The sequence below is a fragment of the Xyrauchen texanus genome, chromosome 29 (assembly GCF_025860055.1).
Source record: "Xyrauchen texanus isolate HMW12.3.18 chromosome 29, RBS_HiC_50CHRs, whole genome shotgun sequence".
NCBI classification, from domain to species: Eukaryota; Metazoa; Chordata; class Actinopteri; order Cypriniformes; family Catostomidae; genus Xyrauchen; species Xyrauchen texanus.
The window spans coordinates 18,893,576-18,909,568 of NC_068304.1; the positions used below are offsets into that span (position 1 = coordinate 18,893,576).

Consider the following 15,993-nt stretch of genomic DNA (forward strand, 5'->3'; position numbering starts at 1 on the left):
TGACCCTGTGAACTATGAGCACACATCACTGCCACACAAACACTTCCATTGATTTGGGAACTGAGGCTTTGGATCTGATTACCTTTAGCTGTTAAAATTGGTTCTGTAATTGTGGCAACTAGGTTTTAAGAGAATCCACAAAACACCTTTTAAATACTGCCAGCCATCCTTTTAGAAAGTTTTACATAGATTAACAATTTGCATCATGATTTTGATTTAAAGTCAAAATAAAACCAAGATTGACCCGGTTTAATTTATTAATACACATTTCAGTTTTTATTTGCACAATTCAACACACGTTTTTTCTAAATTAAAACAGGTTTTGTAATCTTTCATCAAAATGTAACAATTTGTGCCACCTCTAAAACGGCTTTCCTTTACGGCTGATATAACCAAGGATGGGTGACCAGGGAAAATATTGAACCTCAAGCCAAATAGCTGTTTAAACTAGGGACCAAAAACGAAATGTTTTCTTTTGGGTTCGTTCGGAGCAAAAACTCTTTTATTTTTGTTCCAGTTCAGAAGTTCCGCAGCCTCCTTTCCAAATGGTAACCAGTTAGAACAAAATAAAAGAACGGTTAATTATGTTCTTTTTAAAGTGACAGTACTCTGCTAAGGGGTGGGTGAAAAAAAAATTGTAGAGCAAAATAAGCAAGCCACTTGCTTCACCAAAATATGCAAAAATAAGCAATTAAGTTTTTTTCTGTGCGGTGGATTCATAAGCATAGAAATCATATTTTCCAGTTAATTTTAATTACAGATCTTCTTCTCAGTCAAAACCTGGCAGCATCAAATCTGTATTAATGCATCATAACTAACAATAATTCAGTGAAGACTTGGAAACTGAGAAATGTGCTTTTTACCTCTAATAATGTTCCCTATCGAGAGGTCTCTCCTATTGCGTAAGTAGCTTACGCTATGGGAAAACTCAGTTTCTCGAGAAATATTGCAGTCTTTATGTAAAACGCATTGCAGCTGCACAGCAGACAGCGATGAGCGAGGCAGCTCGGTCATTGGCTATGCTGCGGCAACTGCTCGAACCAATGACGGGGCGACTCTGAACGCGCGACCAATGGGCGCGCGCCTCGCGTTCGCGTGCTCAAAGCCTGCCGAAATTAGCATGGGCAGGCTATATAATGGGCACCCCGTCATGCGAGTTCCTTTAGATTTAATCTCCTTCAGCGAAGACTCTTCGCTGGATCCTCCGGATTGTTGGAGTCTTTCGCCGCCGTTGACAAGCTTACAGCGGGACTGCTAAGAGGACGGCGGCGCCTTCAGCCGCCTTCGAAGCCTTCTGCTACGCCATCCGGCGCGCATCGCATATCCTTTACTGCAAGCGCTCGCCCCCGCGACGCTTTTAAAAGTAAAAGAGTGATTTTCCAAGGCGTTGTTTCAAATGCCTTCAGCCTGCGCCTCGTGCAGAGGCCCTCTTCACGACGGAGATCGGCACATCATCTGCACTCGCTGCCTGGGTCTGGACCACGCAGAAGCTGCACTCATTCAGGGCGGATGCCCGAATGCGACTCCTTGGGCCTCGCCGAGCTGCGCGCTCGCTTTGCCGTTTTCACGCAAGCGAGCCGGCTTCCACCGTGCTGCCACCTCCGTTCGAGCCACGCAAGAAAAGCGCCGCTCACAGAGGCTGCCAGAGCACGCCGACTCGGTGACGTCATGCCGGCTCAGTCCCGCGTACATCACCGCTACCAGAAATCTCCCGCCGCCAGTCCACTTCACGAGGCGGACCTGCACCCCTCCAACAAAGCGGTGGGTCTCGTCTCGTTCGGCACATCAGGGGCGGCGATGGAAAGGATGACAGCCTCTCTCTTGACGCTGCATCCGACGACTGGCCGGGCTTGTTCGACCCAGCGCCATCGACATCAGCGGACACGAGCGCGGGCACCAGCATGGACTCGGAAATCGTCCGTATCCTGTCAAAAGCCGTGGAAGACCTCGGGCTCGACTGGTCTTCCCGGAAGAACCCGCCCGCAGCCCGGCTGGACGAGTGGTTCCTGCAGGACGCCGGCAGGCCCCGACAGAGACCCTCTCCTTTCTTCCCTGAGGTCCACGACGAGCTCACAAAGTCGTGGAAAGCCCCGCACTCTGCTCGCCTAAAGCCTTCTTTTTCTTCCTCGCTCTCCTCAGTGGACGGCGCGAGAGAAAGAGGCTATGAGGCAACTCCGCCCCTCGAGGAGACCGTGGCCAACCATCTATGCCTACCCTCCACCGCTGGATGGAAGGCCAGAGCTTCTCACCCCTCGAAGCCCTGCAGAACCACCTCAGCTCTCGCCGGTCGCGCATACGCCGCCGCCGGCCAAGCTGCGTCAGCGCTGCATTCGATGGCGGTCCTACAAGTTTTTCAGGCCAAACTTCTCCGCACCATGGACGAGTCTGGACCTGAACCCGAGGCTTTCAAGGACCTGCGCAGCGCTACGGACGTAGCCCTGCGAGCCACAAAGGCCACCGCCCAATCCATCGGCCGGGCCATGGCTAATTTGACCGTCCTTGAGCGCCATCTGTGGCTAACGCTAACGGAGATGAAGGACGCGGATAAGGCACCATTTCTTGACGCGCCTGTCACTCCAAGCGGCCTGTTCGGACCGGCGGTGAGAGAATTCACTGAACGCTTGACTGAGGCTCGGAAGGATTAGCAAACTATGCATCACTTCCTGCCCAAGCGCTCCAGCTCGTCTCAGAAACCGCCCCAGCAGCAGCAGCGAGCCAGGGCAGAGCTGCCCGTCTCCCAGCCTAAGAGCAGACCTGAAAAGGACGCTCGACGGCGCTCGCGTTCCGCTGGCCGAAGAAAGCCGCACGAGCAACGAGGTCCTCGGCCCAGAATCACTCTGAACACGGAGCCTCGTAAGTCTTCCTAGCAACAGGAAGAAAAAGAGAGAGTACATGTCTCGCGAAAGCCGGACCGCTCTCTCTCAAACATCTAAAACATTACCCAGTCCCCTTACAGGCGGCTGGAAATGTCTATACAGCAGTCAATGGGCCAGTCATAAAACTCGCTCACCTGCAATCAAACGCCGTTTTTACGGCGACACACAGAAATCACGAAAAGAGTCATTTTCTGCCTGTGTCACTAAGGGTTCACATGTCCACACTAAAGTGCGCATTCCCACATATCAATACTGTCCAAACAGTGCCAAATACCTCCCCAGTTCAGGCTGGATGTCCCAAAAATGTAGATCGTGTGCCTATTGTCATGTATGCACCACTACACACAAGCACTGTTCCCACAGTTATAAACACTTCCCCAGTAAAAACGGGAAATACTATAAGTGTAGCATGCGTGCCTGCTGTACTGCACGCACCCCTACACACAGCTACCCATACAGTTTCAAACAGCTCTCTATTTCATGCCGCAAGCATCACAGATGCAATGCGTGAGCAAAGAAACTCCCCGCTAAATGCGGAAAGCTTTATGAATGTGGCGCGCGTGCCTATTATGATGTATGCACCCCCACCCCAAAACACTGTTCATACAGTTGCAAGCATCTCTCCGACTCATGCTGTGAGCATCTCGGAGATAGCGCACGTGCCTGTACTCTCACACGCACCCCTGCACTCGGCACTCAATACGGCTGCTCAGCGCGCACCTGCGCCTCTGAGAGCCGTAGACTCTGTGTTAGCACAAAGCGATTTGCCGGTGGGGCCCATACGTCACTGCGACACGCCCCCAGCCAGCATTCAGCCCATATCTGTGCGAGCAGAAGCCTGAGAAAAAATCCCCGACATGCCGAAATGGGTTTTGAACATAATAAAACACGGATACTCACTTCAGTTCGCTCGCAGACCACCCCGCTTTTCATCGGTGGTCGAGACGAAAGTGAGAAAAGATGTGTCACATGTTCTACGCACCGAGGTGCTCAAACTGAGAGAGAAGGGCGCTATAGAAACGGTTCCTCCCTCTTTGAGCGAGGCGGGTTTTTACAGCCGCTATTTTCTCGTCCCGAAAAAGGACGGTGGCCTTCGCCCCATCCTGGATCTCAGACATCTGAACAAAGCTTTAATGATTCGCTTGTTCAGAATGTTAACAACCAAACATATCCTCGCGCAAGTTCGCCCCGGGGATTGGTTTCTATCAGTGGATTTGAAAGACGCTTACTTTCACATTCCGATAGCGCCTCATCACAGGCCCTTTCTGAGATTCAGCTTCGAGGGACAGTCATACCAGTACACAGTACTACCATTCGACCTATCATTGGCCCCCGTACATTCACGAAATGTATGGACGCGGCACTTTCCCCTGAGACAGCGGGAGTGCGAATACTGAATTACCTCGACGATTGGCTAATCATAGCACAATCAGAGGACCAGTTAATGACGCACAGATCTTGGATTATCAGCCATCTAGAATGCCTGGGTCTGAGAATCAATTTTGCAAAGAGCGTGCTATCCCCCAGCCAGAATATCTCTTTTCTGGGAATAGTGCTAGACTCACAGTGCAGATGACAGCGTGCCTCTCATCAGAGCGCGCGCTCTCTATTCGACGCCTTGCAACATCGTTCAGAACGGGCGCGCAAGCCCCCGTCAAACGATTTCAAAGAATGCTCGGTCTCATGGCCTCGGCATCAACTGTACTCCAGCTAGGATTGTTGCACATGCGTCCTCTCCAGCGCTGGCTCAAGAGCCGTGTCCCCACTCACGCGTGGCACTCGGGCCACTTTTTGATCAGAGCGAATCACGGCTGTATAAAAGCCCTGACGCCCTGGAAAGCCATCAACTGGTATCAAACCGGCGTGAGTCTGGGCGTGAGTATGCGGAGAAAAATGATCATGACAGATGCCTCCAAAATAGGATGGGGGGCCCTTTACGAGGGCAGGCCTCTCTCCGGGTTTCGGTCAAACCCGGAAAAGCGCCTACACATAAACTGTCTGGAAATGAAAGCGGTCGCCTTGGCTCTCAGAGCCCTGCTTCCGTACCTAAAAAACGAACACGTCCTGGTCCGAACGGACAACATGACGGTAGTTTCGTATATAAATCGCCAAGGTGGACTCAGGTCGAGCTCCCTGCACTCTATGGCCAGGGAGCTCATTCTATGGTCACAACACCACCTGCGCTCACTAAGGGCAGTGCACGTGCCAGGTGTCCTGAACCAAGGAGCGGACATGCTATCCAGAGACAAGGTTCTCCCAGGAGAATGGTCTCTCCACCCTCTGACGGTTCAGTGGTTATGGCAAACCTTTGGCGAGGCAGAGGTCGACCTCTTCGCCTCCAAGGAAAACGCGCACTGCCCTCTCTTCTTCTCAAAAAGCACGGACGCGCTCGCCCAAGATTGGCCGAGCCGCCCCTTGTATGCTTTTCCCCCGATCGTGATGCTACCTCAGATCATCAGTCGGATCAGGGAGGTGAAATGTGCAGTGCTCCTGGTAGCCCCACTCTGGAAAAACCAGACGTGGTTTCCAGAACTGATACAGATGATCAATGACGCCCCGTCATTGGTTCGAGCAGTTGCTGCGGCACAGCCAATGACCGAGCTGCCTCGCTCATTACTGTCTGCTGTGCAGCTGCAATGCGTTTTACATAAAGACTTCAATATTTCTCGAGAAACAGAGTTTTCCCATAGCGTAAGCTACTTACGCAACACTCGTTCCCTCCTCTCAGGGAACCGAGGTTACGTTAGTAACCGAGTCGTTTTCTTTGTATCTGGATAAGCTGTGCATGTACAGTACATGTAGTAATTATACATAGTTGTGAAAAAGGTCTTCAGCCACAGAATACGACATCCACAGTGTGCAATTAGGCAAAGAAATCTGGGATTTCCTTCAGGATCATAGCACACGTTTCATTTGAAGTGTAGTTTCAAAAATGTATTGTTATAAACTCTTTGGCCTTTGGTGTCATGACATTTTTTTTTTTAGTCCCTGGTTTAAACATTGTTGAAGGCTATTGTTAAACAGGTTATGAATACCATTTCACATTGACTGTGATAAGAAACAGAAAATGATAAGGAAAAAAGCATAACTACATGAGAAACATCTTTATTTTCATCCTCATTTTCATTCCAATGAATGTCACACGCACATTTCATGTCCTTATAGGGCACGGTTAATGAAAATTCCAGCATTTAGCATTGCAGCATTCAGTTTTTTAAAAGTCAAAGAAACTTAAAACTTAATCAAGACATTTAATCATCTTCAAACAGGCACTGCCCAAAATATGTCTGATTTGTCTTGTGATGATGTCAGAGATCTGGACTTAAAGTTTGATTTAGCAGTCTTCTTGATCCTTGGAAGTCAGTCAGTCAGTCAGTGTCCCCTTGGCCACTAGCTCAGCAGAAGCCGCAGGGGCAGGTGGGTAGGTGTGTCACCAGGTTAAGCTGCCAGGGGTTTAAACTGTATGAAACGTAATATGGAGGAGGATGGGGGAATTGTCATGTTTTGAGAGTACAACACATCAACAACAACCAAAATCAAAATTAACATTACATTGCCATTAATAAACATTAAGCAAAAAATTAAACAGACCTATCCAAACTTTAAACACAAAGTATTCAGCTGAAATAAGAGACACCCAAGGAGCTAAATCATTTTAGGTACTGATTTTTGCTCCACACCGCTGAGTAGGCAAGGGGTTGGAGCCCGAGCCTTGGGCAATACAGCACAGGTGTACAGGGAGAGTGTGAGACTTAGGAGTGTGATCTGTAAATGTGTCTATCTGAAGAGCCTGTGGCGCTTTATGGGAAAGCCAATCTCGTCCACGCTACCTTCACTGTCGCTGCTGGACTCAGAATCGCTGCTGCCCGAGTAAGCTCCAAGCCCTGGCAGAATGCCCACGCATACAGCGGCGGAGGGCAGGTGGAGAACGCCCGAGTGAGTCACACCCATGCCAAGGGATTTAGGCTCACCCGCCTCCTGCTCTGAGGACACAATACACACATACACACAAACATAGAGCAGGCGCAGTCTCGAACAACTAAGTTGTCTAAAACAAGTTATTACTTAAAAGCCTTACAGTAAAAATTACACTGATCATTGATGATAACTGGATAAGTACAGCATACACTGAAGAGCCAAAACATTATGATGCTAAAATGCTGATGGTCCTGCTAAAAGAGGCCACTGTCATCAGGGAATTCCATTGCTATGAAGGGGTGTACCTGGTCTGCAATGATGTTTAGGTAGGTGGCAAATTGACATCCAAATGAATTGCCGGAAACCAGGGTTTCCCAGCAGAACATTGCCCAGAGCATCACACTCCCTCCCTGTCTTGTCGTCTTCCCACAGTGCATCCTGGTGCCATCACTTCCCCAGGTAAATGGCACACACGTACACAGCTGTCCACGTGATGTAAAAAAAAAAAAAAAAACAGGACTCATCGGATATTTCCACTGCTCCAAGGTCTAGTTCCGATGGTCGTGTGCCCATTACAGGTGCTTTTGATGGTGGACAGGGGTCATCATGGGCACTCTGAACGGTCTACGTCTACGCAGCCCCATACGCAGAAGGGTTCGATGCACTGCGTGTTATGTCTCATTCCTCCCGTAACCATCATTAAAAAAAATTGTTACTTGTGCTGCAGTAGACCTTCTGTCGGTTTGGACATCCTTCGTTGCCCTTGCGAATTGATGAGCCTTGGGCGCCCGTCAGCCTGTCACCAGTTTGCCCATCCTTGGACCACTGTCGGTAGGTACTCACCATTGCTGACCGGGAGCACCCCACATGCCTCGCCATTTCAGAGATGCTGTGACCCAGACGTCTGGCCATAACAATTTGGCCCTTGTCAAATTTGCTCAGGTCTGTAGTCAGCACGATGACTATGAGAATTGATTGTTTGCTTACCAACTAATCTACCCAGAGCTTGACTTATGCCCTTGTTAGGAGATGATCAATGTTATTCACTTCATATGTAAGTGGTCAAAATGTTTCGACTCATCAGTATATCTAATCATTTTATAGAGATTGCATTCAAAACAACCAATTTCTTGCCATGGAAATTTTCAAAGCTGAGCATAACTAGGAGAAATTATATTCACAAGAGAAATTCCCATGACTATGTTAGTACTTTTCCAGGGCTGGAATTCACAAATTTCAAATTACCTGATTCTTCCAGGATTTCAAGACCGTGGGAACCCTGGCCTGTACATTAGGTTAATGTGTATTATTTAAGGTAAATTCTGGGTAAACAGAATATTACAGTTACAACTTGTTACAACAGAAACAATTTGGTCTGTTGATAGTATTGCACTTACAATAGAAGTCAATGGGACACTAGAAATGATTATTTGTGGTATCAGCATAATTTCACAGACATTGGGAATAAAGCTGAACTTTTAACTCAGAATGTACATTAAAGTTCTCTATAAAGACATGAAATTGTGCAATGCTTTATTAACTGATATCTTACCTGGTACATGTTGAAAGCATTTAGATCTCTAACGTGTAATTACAGATCTCTAATAATTACATGAAAATCACTAGATTACATAATGTGTGTCTAGTATACAGTATACTAATAGACTTCTCTTGCACCTTGCTCACCTGTCTGACTGCCATTGCCAGCAGCTGTCTCTTCTACTTTCTGCTTTTTACTTCCTTCTGAAGACAGAGATGAGCTGTACAAAGACAAAAAGTAAACCACAAATAACTAAGCCAACAAATAAAGGAACTGCATCATTTTCTACAGGTATTACTCTACACAGGGCCATAATAACCACCTTAAAGATTGAGGGCAATATGACCTTTCCAATATTTAGAATAATAGTCAATCAACATGGGGATAGAGTTGGAGTGAATCACTGTATGTGAATGCCCCATTTTTTATTTTAAATACTTTTACTTTTCCTTGAATCATATGCTGAATCAACTAACAGTCATTTGTAGGTTGATTTCCCTAAAAAGTGTAAACACTGTGGTGCTATACAAACATTGTTCTGTTAGGTTACCAGCCCATTACAGGAACAACTGGCTCAACCAATGGCGTGAAAACAATAACTATTTTTGCAGTTCCATTTGGTGCTGCAGGAATTGCACACTTCATCTTTGAGATGTATGGTATGTACCATTGGAGGAGAGCAAGACTTTTAAGTCCAATTTCAACATTAAACCATTATTTTATACACGTCAGGGTAAGTTATTCTAAAAAACAAACTGTTTTGAGTAACTAACTGCTCTCATTTCATACCTGCGCCGTTTGACTGCCCCAGCCAACAGATGGGCCTGAGAAAGGTGACTGGTCTTTTGTTCTGATGGTTTAGGTCCTGCTTTTTTCTCTGGCTCCTTCTTTTGGCTCTCGCTGATAGCCCGCTTCTGAAGAGCACTGTAAAGATCAACAGTTAAGGAAACAACCATGTACACACTTTGGTACAACCAAACCGTGTGAAAAATTCACAGTAACCTAACCTACTTTCAGACACTGGAAAGGGTAATCACAGTTACACCACTACAGTTGTGGTAAGCCATTTGAAAAACACAGTTTTTCCTTTTCATATCACAAGAACTTTAGCGAGGCCAACTAAGCTGGAACAGATGATTACCACAAAAGCAGAACAAACCATCCTTTAAATATCCACTGACAGGTAAGGAAGCAACATAAAGAGGGCAACTGCTCGTAAACCCATTTTTTTCAACAGAAATCAAACCTACTTCCTTTTGGACTCAGCACAACCAAATGACCTAAAAAGGTGACACTTTACATTTAGCAGAATTAGGGCACATTACTGTATTATGCTGCAGATCATAGCTCTCAGCGGTGCTTTTAGATGCAGTTATCAAGCCCTAGGAAAGGTTTCAGTTGCCACGACAACACATCCTCCAACCTTCTATCTACAGGCATACCTGATTGGCAGATGAGAAAGGGCACTGCTGATCGAGTCACTTGCTTCAATGTGAAAATCAATTGTATGGTTCAAAGCATAGCATTAGCATGACTTAGTGTGGTTAAATGCAACAAATTGGGATAATATGGAACAATCTGTTAGTATTCAATGTTGTCCGTCCAAATGCAAGGCATATTAGCGAACAGAAAGGGGCATTTTACACATTTGATGGCAACGCTTTAACCAACTGGTCTTCTCAAATAATTTTCTCACCCTCATACCATTGCAGATGTGTATGACTTTCTTTTATCTGCTGAAAACAAATGAAGATTTTTAGAAGAATATTTAAGCTCTGTAGGTCCATATAGTGTAAGTGAATGGGTGCCAAAATTTTGAAGCAACAAAAGTCACATAAGGGCAACATAAAAGTACTCCAGATGACTCAGGTTGTTAAATCCATATATTCTGAAGTGATTTGATAGGTGTGGGTGAGAAACAATCAATATTTATGTCCTTTTTTTATTTTTACAATAAATTCTCCTCCCTGCTCAGTCAATTTCTACTCTCACATTCTTCTTCTTCTGTTCATATCGCCCCCTAATGTGCAAGGCAAATTTATGACAAAAATTGGACTTAAATTTATTGATCTGTTTCTCACCACACCTATCATACAGTGTCTGAACACATGGACTTATCCACTGGAGTCATTTTGATTAATTTTTTGCTCCCTTTAAGTGGATTTTGGAGTTTCAAAATATTGGAACCCATTCACTTGCATTGTGTGGACCTACAGAGCACAGTAATTATTCTAAATATCTTAACTCACCCTCATGGGATGGTATGAGGGTGAGTAAATTAGAGAATTTGTGAGTAAATGAGATAAAGTGATATGATGATAGGTGTGGGTGAGACACAGATCAATATTTAAATATAAATTTTCACTTTCTTCTTTTGTTTTTTGGCTATTTGCATTCTTCATGCATATTGCCACCTACTGGTCAAAGGTGGCGATTTATAGTAAAAAAGGACTTAAATATTGATTTGTTTCTCACCCACACCTTTCATGATATCACTCTGAAGACAAGATTTAAACACTAAGTCATATGAATTACTTTTATGCTGCCTATATGTTCTCTTTGGAGCTTCAAAGGTCTGATCACCATTCACTTGCATTTGCAAATATTTGTGTGTTACAGAAGACAAAAGGTCATACACATGGGTGAACTATTCCTTTAAGACATCCTAAAATTTCCCCAAAATTACATCTAGAAGAAAATGTTAAACCCCAAAATGGTAATAAACAAGTTCTCTGCTTCTTATTGTAATATAACCAAATTATGTTATTGTTAATTGTTTCCAGTGGCAAAAAGTAAATTGCTGAATCTGAACACAAGGAGACTGACTGAAAATTTTGCCTGTTTTCCCATTTCATTTTACACTCATTTGCCAAGCATGCAAGACTTTTCCACAGCAGCAGAGCTGGATCGACAGTGTGTCAGGTTTCTCTTGCTGCAGTCTTTTTTGAGAGCATGTACACTAACAAGGTACAAGAACTCTGCTTTTCACTAGCTATAACCGCAATTGACAGCTGAGGCTTCCATCGCTGGCTTAACTAAGGTGAACGTGAAGACAGACTCAGGTGGAGAGCAAAACTCACTGTCAATTGCGTGAAAGTAATAATGTGTGCACATCGAGGTGCAAAAGGATATCCTGTATTCTTTTATCTCCTTAGCTTCCTCATCATGCCTGCGTTTCTCTATTAGACACTGCTGCTGTGACACCTCCTCAAGAAAGCTTGTCTCCTCTTCATCCAGTCCTTTAACCATGTTCTCTGTGGAGGAACAACAACACAAATGGTTCTGCTGAAATCAAATGTGTATTTGGTTCCTTATAGGAAAAGGCCACTCAAAAATGTAAATTCAGTCATGAATATGATTCAAAAGTCATACTTTACTTAACTTCATGTCAGATGTCAAGATTGTCAGTGACTAACAACTTAAATTTTGGACTTTGGCCTTAAATTTTTATAATACAATTATGGTGCTGCTTTAATCTCATTTTGGAGCTTGACAGTCCTAGTCCTCATACGCTTTCAATATATGTAATGGAGTGGCCAAGATATTCTTCAAACTTTTAACATTTATGTTACAAAGAAGAAAGTTATAGAAGTTTAGAAAGACAAATGGGTGAGAAAAGGACCATGTTTTCATTTTGGGCAGAACCATGCTTTTAAGGACTCTTATTTTTGAAGTAAACGTACCTCAAAACAGGAAATCAAGACTTTTAAAAACTGTTAAGCAACAAAAATTCATAAAATTTCAGTTTTAATATATAGATTTTTTTAAACGGAACCCAGTTCTGAATAAGCACCCATTCTCGATTCCCAACTACTATTTTACTTCAATAGCCTCTAGATCAAGAGATTCAGCCCTTGGAACCAACAGGAATAGGAGCAGCAATGGTCGTCAGGGAGACCGAGAGTGGGTTTGTCACCAGGGATACAGATACGAAGCAGAGATGCTAAGATCATGCCAGTCTCCCATTAGCACATGCAAGAACAGACCTGCTCTTGATCTCCTCCACTCCCATCTGTTCACACTCATAGACACCCACCAAATGCCCAAATACACACCAGCGTTTGTATACGCATGTAGGCACACGCTTATGCACATGCAGAGACAGATAAACCCAAAAATAAGGTTACGTACAGACGAGAGAGGCAAGACTCCCCGAGACGTGCAATATGTGTCATCATCGTGGATATCAATGTTTGATAAAAAAAAAAAAAAAAAAGGGCTGAATATGGGAGGGGAGCAGCATGAACTCTTACTGAATTTGAACTGCTCCTCGTAATCCTCCTGTTTCTTGTCTTTCTGCTCTTGTAGCCTCTCGAATAGAGATCGGGGGTCGTACTCTTCTTCTGGGACCTCTGTGGTAGAACCAGAATGCACATAATCAGAAGTAGGCAGATGCAACAGAAAACAACTAATGTCTGAAAAGTTCAACTGAAAAATGAAAATTGTGTCATCAGTCACCATTCACTTTCATCGTCTGAGAAATATTAATTTTGTTTAATGAAAATGAATGGTGACATTCTGCCTAACATCTCCTTTGTGTTCCATGAGCAAAGAAAGTCACACACATTTGAGAGGGTGAATAAATTACTGAATTTTCATTTTTGGGTGAATTATCCCTTTAAATTGTCTGACTGGTGTAGGACAGGGAGAAAAGTGTCTTACCCTCTGGATCATCAGACTTGCGGATCTTCTCCCATTCTTCCTGTCTTTTCTTTCTTTTGTCTTCTAGTTCAGACTCAGACACAAACTTTCGGGTGAGGTCCACACCATCTGCCATGGTAGCACCTACAAGCACACTCATCAGTGCTCTATATAGCATAACCAGACATGTATTGTATGTTATCAATCACGATGCTGCTACACTGAAGTGGTATTACTTATATTATCTTTCTCACCTAAATGGTGTCAATTTGATCAGTATAAACAAGGCAAGCAGTTCATGAAGTCATCTGCAGGAGATTCTGTTCAGAGATAGAGGACAATAAAAATGTGACTTAATCCAAAAATCCTTACATCAATCCATGCACTTTTTTTTATGCACAATTACATAGACTTATCAAAAACCTGAAGATCAAAAAAGACCTTGATAGTTTTATATGTGAAACAACACAATGTGTGACCTGCTTAATCATTTTGAGTCACTTTGATCCTGAAAAACATATTGCATATTCTGCACTAAAATAATAAGTAAAACAACTGAAACTGATCATATCAGCCAACATTTACATGATTATCTCTGCCACTGCTTGGAGTTTTTTTACTTTCGTACATCAAACTCAAGATGTGTTTCTGGCCGAAGTGATGCAAAATGATGGAGCAAGTCACATATATTCTGTACCCCAGGTCCTTGGATATGTGATGGGACCAACAGTGATTCATAGATGCAATTTTTGTCTGAGCAATATAAAAAAAAATATATACAAATAAACTAAGCAAATATCATCAGAGCCAATGACAGCTTCTATAAAGAAAGGTAAATACTACCCCCTTGTGGTGGATTTGAACATTGCACACGATAACTCCCGAATAAAGAATACAGACGGACCTCTTTAACTCATTTACTACTATTACAGCTTCAAACATTTTGTAAAAGTAAACAATCAATTCAATCAAAGGTGTTTCGCCAAAATAGTACCTCAACTCCAATTTAAAGGTTAAAATATCCAGCTATAGTACATTATAAATGAAAATTATAATTATAATAATCTAGCTCAAAGCATGGTTTATCAAAACTTTCACTGCCAGTTTGAAATATGCATGATAAATATATAGCCCATCCACATATTGAAAAGTAGTGGCATAATTTTGCAAAATTCTATCAAAGGAATATTCCCGGTTCAATACAAGTTAAGCACAATCTTTTTTTATCCCCTTTTCTCCCAATTTGGAATGCCCAATTAACAATAATGGTGGTGCAGTTACTCACCTCAGTCCGGGTGGTGGCGGTGAAGTCTCAGTTGCGTCAGATTCTGAGACAGTCAATCCGCGCATTTTATCACATGGCTCACTGTGCATGACACCACGGAGACTAACAGCATGTGGAGGCTCATGCTACTCTCCGCAATCCACACACAATTTACCACAATGAGAGCCAGAACCACCTAAACACGACCATGAGGAGGTTACCCCATGTTACTCTACCCTCCCAAGCAACCGGGCCAATTTGGTTGCTTGGGAGACCTGGCTGGAATCAATCAGCAGGCCCAGTCAGCATCAATACTTGCTGAGCAACCCAGGCCACTGTAGCGCCTTTTCTTAAAAAAAAAAAAAAAAAAAAAGAAAAAAAAGAAGATAATTCTGGGTTACACTTCGAGCCACTTTCAATGGAAGTGAATGGGGCCGATCTGTAAACATTAAAATCCATTTCAAAAGTATACGCAGTAAACTCTTTCAACGACCATAACATTACAAATGAGAAGATTTAAACAACTTTGCAGCTCAAATAATAATAATATTAAAATAAGAATATTTAATGTAAGTGCATTTTTATAAATATAAGAGTCACATATCTACCTTTAAACCCTCCATTTTAAGAAAAAAAGGGACGAGTCGAAATTATTATTAGTATTATTATTATTTTTTGTGGTGATCAACATTATGCCACAAATGCTGTCGATTGAGCTTAACTTGTATTGAACACGGAATATTCTTCAAAACAACACACACACAATGCAGCCTTGCCGAGCAAGGCTTATGACAACATTTAAAAAGGAACACTTCAATACGCAGCACATACAATACAACACCACACATACACAACTTTAGTATTTCCATGCAGAACAGCTGCAGGGCCTGATATTGATCTGAAGCTCGAACGTGCGTGGCTAAAATCGCACTCTCTGGGATCAGTCAGAAGCGCTATTTATACAACGCTGCATTAGTACACATTATCCATCCCTAGTTATTGTTTTGCAAATCAAGACTAATAATTTCCCGAGATGAAGAATAAATAATTCTCTCAAGATGGAAATTCGATCAGATATTTACCTAGTCCGGTTTTGTGTCCCTGTAAAATAATCCCGTGCGCAACATCTGCTTAGAGCACATAGATCCTGTGCTTGGATCGAATTGGCTCATGGGAAATGTAGTTTTCACAGAATGATGAATTCAAAAGAATTTCGCTTTCCGTTTATTTTTTTATTTAATTCTTTATTTTTACAATATTATAATGTTAGTAATACATTATACATAATTAATAATTGTATTACTATTTTAATAGTTTCCAATAAACATACAGCATTTATTCTGTCTTTCACCGTACGTTCACACCAGAGGCGGCGAGAGCGTCAAATTGACCGGAAGTCATTCATTTTCAATGACAGCCAGCGTCTCTCGGCGGCGAGAAGCGGCGCGGCGAGTCTTGGGCGGTTTGGGCGTCAGATGGAAGTTCAAGTGCAGTCAACATTATGGTAATGAGCTGTGACGCGGTTCGGCGGCAACCTATTGGAATATAGAAGTGCTCCGCTGTAGCGAAGTCTAGAGAACATAACCGTGTAAACTTTGGTTCCCACCAAACATTCGTTCCGAAGATAAAATGGAGAAACGAATTATTGCCGTGACGGGTTTCCCTGTAATATATTACCAAGACCACATTTATTATTACAAATGTATTTTATTTTGATAACAAACAACTGTAATTTTAATTACTTTCTGCCATCG

General features: G+C 43.4%; 1 protein-coding gene across 5 annotated transcripts; it reads right to left on the reverse strand.

The window, feature by feature from the left end:
- Positions 1-5,636: 5,636 nt before the first annotated feature.
- Positions 5,637-15,590, reverse strand: LOC127623388 (PSME3-interacting protein-like). Of its 5 annotated transcripts, XM_052097841.1 has the most exons (9): positions 15,322-15,357; positions 13,230-13,295; positions 12,997-13,119; positions 12,588-12,686; positions 11,466-11,588; positions 9,124-9,259; positions 8,481-8,554; positions 6,707-6,859; positions 5,637-6,335 (listed from the first exon to the last, which is right to left on the reverse strand). In XM_052097841.1, exons 3-9 carry the CDS (start codon positions 13,109-13,111, stop codon positions 6,331-6,333), a joined length of 705 nt encoding a protein of 234 aa, XP_051953801.1. In that variant the 5' UTR covers positions 13,112-13,119; positions 13,230-13,295; positions 15,322-15,357; the 3' UTR covers positions 5,637-6,330. The 5 variants fall into 5 exon arrangements, with proteins under 5 accessions (XP_051953801.1, XP_051953800.1, XP_051953797.1 ...); XM_052097840.1 differs by lacking the exon at positions 15,322-15,357 and adding an exon at positions 15,570-15,590 and having other exon boundaries at positions 5,637-6,859; XM_052097837.1 differs by having other exon boundaries at positions 5,637-6,859.
- Between the last annotated feature and the right edge of the window lie 403 nt (positions 15,591-15,993).